The sequence below is a fragment of the Austrofundulus limnaeus genome, unplaced genomic scaffold (genome assembly GCF_001266775.1).
Source record: "Austrofundulus limnaeus strain Quisiro unplaced genomic scaffold, Austrofundulus_limnaeus-1.0 Scaffold100, whole genome shotgun sequence".
NCBI classification, from domain to species: domain Eukaryota; kingdom Metazoa; phylum Chordata; class Actinopteri; order Cyprinodontiformes; family Rivulidae; genus Austrofundulus; species Austrofundulus limnaeus.
Genome location: NW_013952502.1, coordinates 621,943 through 632,274, shown reverse-complemented (window position 1 = coordinate 632,274; position 10,332 = coordinate 621,943). Strand labels below are relative to the sequence as shown.

Genomic DNA, 10,332 nt, shown 5'->3' with positions numbered 1-10,332 from the left:
ATATATATATCTTCTAATCTCTTTCACTTTTTTCCATTACATTTCACTTTTTTCTTCTTTCTTTTTCTTAAAAAATGCTGAAAGATTAGGGATGCATGATATATCGGCATTAATATCAGTGTCGGCCAATATTGGTCATTTTTTTAGAATATCGTATTGGCCCGATATGTAAAACTGGGCTGATATTAATGTCCGATCTTGATTTCCCACTTTTTAACTTTGTGTTTCTGTTTTGAGAGGGGAGACGGTTGTTTGAGCGGCATCTGTTTGATCATAGTGATATTGACGCTGCATAGCCAGGAATAACTGAAGTAGAGAGCCATGTCAGAGGTCTGGTCGTTTATTTACAGTATCAAAAAAGACCCAAGGGTGAGCGTATAATATAATTTGTGTGTTTGTGCAATATTGGTAAATATCAGTTATCGGCCATAACAGCAATAATTATATTGGATATCAATATCGGCTGAATTTTTCATATTGGTGCATCCCTTTGAAAGATTTTTTGCCAAGTAGCTAAAAGAGCTGAAACTAGCTTAAAAATAAGTTTAAAAATAGCTGAAATTGCTGAAAATATTACAAAGACACAGAAAGTGCCCATGTCTGCTGAATGAAGACGTAAGAAGCTGAAATCACAAAAAAAGGTGAGGTTAGCTGAAAAAAGCTCAAATTAGCTAAAACATAGCTGAAGAGCTGAAAGGTGCACAAAAAAGCTGCAATTARCTGAAGAACAGCAGAAAATTCCAGTAAAGAATTCTGATCCCCTTTTGTTTTATCAAAAGCACAAAAACGTGCAGCATCAGCAACTTTCTAACACTTTGGCTGYGTCCAGACCCTCTGCTGATGTCTTGTTTTAAATCATAGAAAAACAGGAATAGCAAGGTTGACATAGCACCTTAACTCTTGTTTGTAAGAATAATTACATAAATGTAATTTAAACCCTTCTAAAAACACCACAACTATTTTTGATGCCCATAAAACCGACAACACAGCACATACTGTACGTGGATGTTTAASACTTACCATTGACGCAGAACTCGTRTGGAGCACAGAGCTCATCTTCAAACAGACAACCTGAAGGGGAGAGAAACAGGAAGCAGAGCCAATTAAAATGCAGCTCAAGAGGTCAAAGTAATGTCAACCTCTGAGTTACAAACTTAAAAAAACTTGCTTAAAACTTTTCTCAGTTAAATATTGCAGATTCTACGTACATCCCTGCTCTATAAAAGTACAGCCTAGTAGTACATTAACTCTGACAAAGAGCTTTGCTGCTAATGGCAGAACCATCAATCATCAATTAAAGCGGYTTCTCCTATCCTGTCTCCGACACTGATACTCCGACTCCACTGGCAACGCTTCCATATATGAGTGTTGTATGAATATTAATGAACTTTAATGCTCAGGCTAAGAATCAGTGTTCCAGACTAATAAAAGAACAGATGGTGGAAGCATTATGAGTAGCTGTTCCCTTCGTGTCTCACTCGAGGGAGATGCAGTGAATAGAAGAGGACTTGTTGTTCCGTTTGGCAATCAGAACAATTGATCCTCTGCATTTATGCATTTCTGGAGGGGGGTGGGAAAAGATCAAAATGGGATTAGTGGGATTAGATCATAACTCTTGAGTTTCAAACGCACCTTTAGATTGTTGCTTGAGCAACGGTCCCTCAGTCTTTTAAACCAACTGTATTTATGTGTTTGGCAACACATCAAGGAAATGCAAACAGCAAGGCCTTAGATGTTCCTCTTGTGTCTTTTATCTTAGTTATTTCTCTCCCTGTGCTTCATCAGGCAGCGTGATGGAATTGGATGCACTCTCTTGGCCCAGTGGCCTCGATGGACAGAAGCAAGCGGCTCGTGACCGTGAAAGGAGAACAAGTCGAGGAGGAGGAGAGGTCTCTGTCAGCCTTCTTTAATAATGAGAAAAGATGGGCATGCGAAGCCCGTTAATCGATTGACACAGAAGGGACAGATAACCAGGACGAGTGCGGACAAAAGAGAAAGTTTCCATGCATCAAAGTTTGCTTGAGTTTCTCGTTACCCGTTCTGACATCATTACTCTGCTCTCGTTATTCTCTTACAGGCTGTATTTGTGATGGGGGAACGGGATTATAGAGACACAATGAAAAGCTATTTTGTTTAGGAGCAGAAGGTGCTGTGTGTAAAATTATGCCTTTYAGAGGTAATGGCTTTGATATGTCAGTAAAATGGCTATTTAATGATGCAGAGTGAGGCATCATCACTGTGACGTGGGGTCACCCAGCTCTCTGGAACAAACGGCAGAATGTCCTGATCTGAAAAGAAGGTACTGAATTTTATTCTGTGACACACACACACACACACACACACACACACACACAGAGTAATCATCACTTTAATGGAATGATTAAAATGTCACACAGGTCAGGGTCTTCAAACCAAATATTTTCATAAAACTTTAAAGTTGCTCCAATTGATGTCAGATTAAAAAAACATATTTAGAACAAAAGTAATGATGTGTGTTTGGTAGATTGCTTCTTTGTTGTAACGATGCTTCTTGGCAATAAATCTTAAATCGTTGCAAAGTCTGTTAATTTCCCTTTTAATTGGTGCCACATTTGTAAGGAACATGCATTTGTGGGACGAGCAGTAGAGCTGAGTATGTGGGTTGCAAACATGAACATTTTACCAAATCTTCTCTGCCAAACAGCTTATTTATTTATCTTCCCCAGGTGCTGCCAATCAAGCGCCCGCAATAAAATTTATTGTCAAGAAGCATTGTTACAATGAAGTAAAAATCTACCAAACAGATGTCCTTACTTTCTGTGCTAAGTTCAGATTAAGTCATTTTGCATAGAGAACAATCACCTGCATTTATGAACACAAAAGTAAAGTTTATGTCCACATCCTTAGCCCCCAGTTATAAAATGCAATAAGTTTGAAGTGTTTGTAAATACTGATCAAAAATGAATGGAATAYATTTGAGTTTTGAACCGTGCTGAAKWTACTAATTATGGTTTCACATGGATGTGAAAAAAAATATGTCAATTTTGTCCGTTTTCAGACTCCTTATTAAACATTTAGTGTCAGCAGGAGCTGCAGTTGTTATCTAATAGATTCCAAATTATCAGGATTTTTACACTTGGCCTGAAAACACAAGACCCAACTTCTGAGGAGCACTCGCTTGGAGGTGAAGGACTCTGGCAGTCCCTCTTGACCGCGCATCTCAGCGCTCTGCAATTAGTGTCAGTCCATTCAACTTCACCTCCTCATCACTTTGCTGCATAATTCAATGGGTTCTCTGGGAGGCCTTGTCAGCTCTCAATATTAATTACGACTTTCAACTAATGACGCACCCAGCCAAGCATAGTGAGTCAGACATCATGTGTGTAYGTGTGCGCTTGCACGTGTGAGCGCGTGTGATAGGCAGGGACATAGCACTGATAATGGTACATCCTCTTTGTGCGACGACATGCCAGAGATGATTAAAATGGCACCTTTTAATTAAAATGCAATCACAGTGGATGCTGCTGATTACTGCGGGCTGAGAAAAAAAATGTTTGTAGTAAATCAAAGAAAAATGGTTGGCTGTAAATCTTAATGAAGCGTCCTGACAAAGCATGGTTACATGTTTTAATTTAGCTCTAATCTTCAAAACATTAATAAGGGTAATGTTTCCTTCCAAATATTATTTAACAGACTTAACGTAATAGATTTGACATTTAATTTACGCAAAACCTGCTGAAATCTGCTCATACTTGCTGATTATTACAAATTACTTTTTACGATAATTCAATAAATGTTTTACAAAATCAGTAACTTTAATAATCCAAATAGATTAACTATTTTTTTAATAGCAATGATAACACAAATCCTTAACAATAAGTTTTAAAAAGTGAAATTTTTAAATGTCATTTTGCAATTACCATTTAAAATGAATGCTATTTTATCCACTGACTTTAAAGTGACTGTGACACCAAATTTTTGTAAAGCATACGAATGCATTTTTGGAAAGCTGACATTCCTAAAATATTTCAAAATAAATTTCATGTCCCTGAGACAAACAGTTGTTGAGATATTGGCTTGTGAAGTAACAGGAAGTGATGTCAAAGGGAATACCTGAATGTAAAYAGAGTGTTGCTAAAACAAAACAACACAGACCGTAACGAAGAATCTGATGTTTCTTCAGATTATTTTGAGTCACTAACAGAKAGAGATGAAGAGTCGGAGTTCAAATAATGTTTCTAAACAAAGACTAGGGATTTCATTTTCTTTATGAGTTCCCCTTTGATGTCACTTCCTGTTTTACTTTAGCTGAGTCAAGTTCAAAGGGAATATCCTAATTATGTGGCAATATGGGTAAAATCGTGTTTATGATGCCAAGTTTCTTAAATATAAAGATGTTTTCTTTAACTTTTGGGATTTGAAGGAYATGAMTGTCACAGGCACTTTAAGATGGTGAGAATTTTTGCGAGTGGTAGTACCTGTTGGGTGCCAAATGCATGTGTTCTAAATTTGTAAAAGCTCCCCCTCCTCCTGACCCGATTTACAAAAAGAAAAAAAATGTACGAAGGGAGAATCCTGACAGATCAGGTCAGTGAATGAATTCAGTCGGTTTACAGTTCGTTTTTTAGCAGGATACTAAAAAGGTTATCTCACAAAGTCAGGGACAAAAGCATTTCAATCCTTCCTGTGTTTTTTTTATTACAATCAATCTAAACCTCAGCCAGAATTTAGGTCTGGCTGCGATTGGCTGACCTTGCCTTTAACATGAAATCCRTCCCTAAAAGAGGCTCAACCCAAGGCTGAATGAAAACTCTATGCTGCTTCGCTTCACAGGTGGTTGGCCGGTGCTGGGAAACCATCTGCAATGTCTGAGGGGCCAAGGAGGATGCTGGGAGCCWGGCAGAGAGGACATCCACTCCCGGAGCCTGCTGCAGTTAAAGACATAATTCATTCACTCTCTGGGGCCAACAACCTATCTTTTACCTTAAATATAGACTGCCACCAAGGACGTCTGACTCATTTCTAATCACATACACCTGTGCTGCCTGCCAAAAAAGCCATTTCAGAGCTCTGCAGAGGGTGACAACGGCAATACGAGCTCAAGTAAATTGAGGGGAGAGGGAAAAAAGGCTGACTGGAGCAGGGACAGTAGAGACCATCACCTGCAAGCAAATAGCATAAGGTTGACACCGTTTAAAAAGATATAAACAGCTTTTATTGTTTAGGCTCATCTGTTAAAATTTAAAAAAGGCCCCCAAGCTTTTGACTCCAGCAGGTTTTTTTCCTGATAAGAGCTTCATGGAATAAGATCAGCTAATTTTCATGCTCATCATACTCCTTGATTCCAGATTTTCATTTGAATAGGACACTATTCTAACACTTCTTTGAATAGGAACTCATTTTCTCAACACCAAAAATAATTAGCTTTTAACCAACAAAACTGTCATTTATCTGATAAGGTTTGTTGTAATATTATGGGTAAGTGTACATTTGGTTGTTGAGCTAAACCAGCAAAATTTACTGCATGTGAACAAGTGAGCTTTTGAAAAAATAAACAAGGAAAAATATACAATTTGTTGAGTAATACCTAAATAAGTGAATAAAACTAGCAATAGTAATGTTTGTTATGCTGCACGCCAAAGTTTTAAACAGAAGTATTGCATAATCTGTTAGTGCTGAGTGATGTGGAAAACGCAGCTATTAATGTGCCAAATTTGCTAAAGTGACTGATTAACAGTTTACTCCATCTGTACATGTGCATCCACTTTCTGAAAGTTTCAGTGAAATCCATCTCCATGTTCATCAGATATTTTGCTAWAAGTGTTGATTCCAACAGTTCATACAACAGTTTTCAATACAGACATCACAGAATTTGAGACCTTAAAGTATATGTTGAGGACGACTCTCGGTTCAAACATGCTTAGTTTTAGCTCAATATTTAAAAAACTGACTGAGTTAGTGCCATTCCAGGTTTTAACGGCAGAGGGTTATGGCAGCCATTTTGAATCGAGTTAACTCCRAAACATAATCAGTTATAGTTGTACATCTACAGATTATTTTTGAGAGTTGCATTCAGATTTGTCTAGTGGCTCATGAAATATTTTGCTAATAAACACATGCTGCTAAGAAACAGCCAAGAAAAAAAACATTTCACTATTTTGTTCCTTTTCTACAGTCTTCCTGTTTCACTTTGGCTGAGKSAAGTTCAAAAGAAAATATGCCWGTTAAGGGACRAAATGAGTCAAATCGTGTRTATTGTTCCAACTTTCTTAAATATAARGATGTTTTCTTTGACTTTTTGTATTTGAATACTATGCATGTCACAGGCAMTTTAAGGGCCGTGCTCAAAGGCCCAAAGTGGGGCTGGTTGGTTTGGGGATTTGAACCAGCGACATTCTGATCACAGACTCATYTTCTCTAACCCACTCCCCTCATATGATGAGGAGAGTGGCTCAGACCAAACCCTAAACCTAACCTAAATACAATTCATACCTCAGCCCTAAACCCACAAATGAGGTTTTACYATTGTGTGGCAACTGTCCTCGTGATCATTGTGTAATGTCAAAAAATGTCCACACACCAAAACAAAAACATGCACATACACAGGCAATTACATTACTGCCCGCCAATTGAAACTTTGCTACCTTTTCTTGGCCAAGTACTGAGATGAATGGAAAGTGTTTTAGAAAAATCTCATCATCCTGGCTAAAAATCTTCATATGAATAACAGCATACAGTGTAAACATCAMACATGATGGCACGGTGTTGCATTTGTACACATAGTAAGCATCTAAGATCRCTACTATTGTTTTATTAAAGACAATGACAAACTTTCTGCACCTATTGGGACAGCAGTTCAAATGTTAATTGCTCATATCTTTCTAATTTACAATTCAATGACAATGAAATATTACTAAAAACATCCTTGAAAKTTTGGCACTACAGAAGAAGTGCCTTTTCAAACAGTAGACCTTTTTCTTGAGGGCAAGTGTGATGCATCAGAGAATAAATCTGAAAGCCCTTAACGTGAATAATTTGCAGGAGCTTGAAGCCCAAAATTTGAGGTCACTGTGACTGAAGAGAGGACCCGACACCACCTGAGACCACCTGACATCTGCAGGAGTGTAACCAAACACAATTCTTTCAGAATTCCCAGTCAGGCAGGTCGCTCTCAGTCACTTCAGTTGCCAGCTCCAAGCGACAGCCCAGACAACGGCCATGAATTAAAGATGGCATTACTGCGGCAACGGAGGACCCAGAAATAGGCCAGCTTGACCTTTTCACTGACCTGCTCTGAGTGGTGCAGACATTTGATTTCACTCCCTCATCTGAGGTGTGATTGAGTGTTGAAGTGCAGAAGTGGAGCACGTCAAACAGCTTAGCATCCGCTGTCGAATGTTTCGAGGGGCTCAAAGTGAATCAACATAAACTTGACCCGGAGGGAAAATATCAACTCCTCAGCATGTGGATAAAAGTTTAGCTCCTGTAATTGCCACTCGAACCTCAATTAAATGGCTAAGAACTGCWGGATTCCAAAACCTCTGTGCTCAAATGGGCTTCAAATGTAAATCCAAGGGACACGCAAATGCAGGGAAAATGAGATTCTACAAGCCTGTTTGGTTTCATAACTCCACGGGAAACTGCTTGTCTTTTAACCTGCAGGATGAAATACGTTTATTAGCATAAAACTCTCCATTTGGTTGTCTGGTCACAATAGKTTGATAGATTTAGTCAATGAGGATGTGCAGAAATAATTTAACACTTGAAATATTATTGTAATTTGAATTTTAAAAAACTGAAAACAATGTTTGTGTCAGTTAATAGGCCATTCTTGTAAGTAAAATAAAATGCATGTAAAAATCTTCATAACAATAGCTAAATTTTCTTTTACGAAAAAGGTTTGATRTAGTTATTTTTTGTAATAAAATGTGTATTATGTCATAGATAATTTTGTTGTTGTTTAAACCTCACTTAAAAATAGTACRAAAATAGATAAAACATGCTATTAAGCTAATGTATTATAGACTTTGAACCAGATATAAGCCATTTCTTTTGAGCACTAATAGGGTTTTTTATTGTTATTTAGTGCGCAGCTGTTGGTAAAGAGTGGGGTTTTTTCACAAATGAAGGAAGCTTGATTGTAGGGATGCACGATCTATCAAAGATTTATTGGCATTTTGCAAAAAAATGAAAACTGCAATAAATGSTTGGCTCAAATGTTCGTATTAATGCATTTTGTCAATCACACAGAGGATTGAAGTATTTGAGCAATCAAATGGAGAYGTTCACATATKTAGTCAATTGRATGGATCTCTTTWCATTAGATGTAGACATGGGTGGATCGCAAACGACTGAGAGTCACGATGGCTGAGAGAAAGATAAGTGAGGAAATTGTAYGCAACAAAGAACTCGTGATTAAAAAAACAAACAGCACATCCCTTATTTAAGATATTTTGGTTTCAAAAGAGACTATTCTTTGGTGTCTTCAGTAACTACTCAATAGTCCCTGAGTAGTTACTGACTAGTTCCTAAGTAGTTAAGCTTTTTTGTGTACCTTATTGTAAAGTGTTACCCCAAAGGTAAATGCAAACTTTATTAAGACAAGAGCACAACAGCACTGCAGATGTCTCTGTACCAGAGTTTTGTAAATGGGATTTCTTATAAGAAAACACTGAAGTGGTACAAAAACATAACAGAGGCACATTATTTGGTGAAGGACATGATGTCAATGAATACAGTGAGCCGAGAGGACTTCGTCGGTCTGATGAACAAAACGGACCTGAGATACCACATCAAATCGTAAGAATTGCACTCAGTCTTGTTTCACTGCTACTATAGCAACTGTGTCTAGTTTCACTTTTTAAAAAATAAAACTGTCATGTTGTAATGGAAATGATGTATTAGTTGTTGCATTTTGGCTCTGAACCCAGCACAGAAAGACAACACTGCATACTTTAAGTATTGCAAGTATTTTCGTCATCACAGTATTAAACACTTTTTGCACATCACAGGTTTTTCTAATATCATGCAGCCCTATTGTCCTTCTAAATAGTGCCTTCTTAAAAGTAGAGATAATGTCTTACTATATAACAGGGTAAATCTAATAAAATATTATGAACCCATGAGCAGTATAAAACAATGACACACTGACTAAAAACTTTTTTTTACTTAATACATCTTCATGTTTTGCTAAAGCCAGTGCTGATTAAATAAGAGTGAAAAAAAGATGTACCAAAGTTGAACAGTTGGTTTATTCAAAAAGAGTCAAAAATAAAAAGCTGCTTTGAAACTAGTATTAATAAATGTGGCSTTAGTGAGGTTGCAGTTAATGTTTCTCAACAGTTCATTACACTGCTGACACGTGGCGTATAAACAGGTTATTAACACAAGACAGGATTCACCACCGCTGTCAGCCATCGACATAGCAGTAAATTAGATCTGGCCATACAAACTAATTGCATATTAACGGCTCTGAGCCAACGGCTAACAGAAACATAGCTAATATACCACACAACACACACAGCAGTGAGATTAAATAGAAACAAAAGCATTTTTAAAAACTTCCGTTAAATTTGCTTTGGCCCTTTGACAGTGACTCCTGTGTTGAGCGTTAATCAGCATCTCCCGACGACAAAACAGGAAAGCTGTTGCTTTAATTACAGCTAAAATAGCGGTGATAATTTCTTGTGCTCAACATGCGCCCTTTCTGAATCCTCGTGACTGTCTTATTAATAATGAGTCTGGCTCTGCTAACACAGATGCCATCTTCAGACTAAGCAACCCATTAAACTTACAAACATTTAACCTGACAATTGCAACTGTGCTGGGAAAGAGGACAAAAAACACTTCTCCTTCCACATCCAATGTTAAAACATGATACTGAACTATTAGATTTAAATAGTCTGTAAAATGCTTAGTGAATTTCTGAGCCGCCTTTTTTCTGTRGTTCTGAGAACATATTGTCAAACTGCATCACGTCTTGTACAGAAACTGCATTGTGGCCAACAGGAAGACTCTGCAACCAGTGAGAGAATCATCAGGGGTTCTGCTCCCCTCCTCTGACACCATTTTCAAGATGAGAGAAAAGAAGAAGGACCTCCGTAATGTGAAAGACCCCCATCTCACCTCGTGTGTTGTTCAATCTCCTTCCATCAAGAACAAGATACAGGACATCAAAGTGGCATCCGCATGTGAGGACCCAGTGTTCCCAAAAGTGGGCCTTAACTAGACCAATTTTATCCTCTATATTTATCAGCAGATTTAATAACTAAAATAACGTCAAGACTCATCTTAAAACAAAATCAGTAAGGACTGCAACAGCACACACACACACACACACACACACACACACAC

General features: G+C 37.7%; 1 protein-coding gene and 1 long non-coding RNA gene across 3 annotated transcripts in view; one reads left to right on the top strand and one right to left on the bottom strand.

Annotated features, from left to right (window-relative positions):
- LOC106520987 (uncharacterized) overlaps positions 1-6,146 on the top strand; it is a 7,487-nt gene extending 1,341 nt beyond the window's left edge. The window contains exons 2-4 of one of the 2 annotated variants that reach the window (XR_001310612.1): positions 1,786-2,146; positions 2,222-2,299; positions 4,813-6,146. This is a non-coding gene — a long non-coding RNA (uncharacterized LOC106520987). Of the gene's footprint in view, positions 1-1,785; positions 2,300-4,812 lie in introns of both variants that reach the window. The other variant, XR_001310611.1, reaches the window with a different exon arrangement.
- The window catches only part of ptprn2 (protein tyrosine phosphatase receptor type N2), a gene marked incomplete at its 5' end in the record, with an annotated part of 140,991 nt that overhangs the window by 123,268 nt on the left and 7,391 nt on the right, over positions 1-10,332 (bottom strand). The window contains 1 exon segment of the mRNA XM_014013339.1: positions 1,021-1,071. Coding sequence (XP_013868793.1) covers positions 1,021-1,071 — 51 coding nt within the window.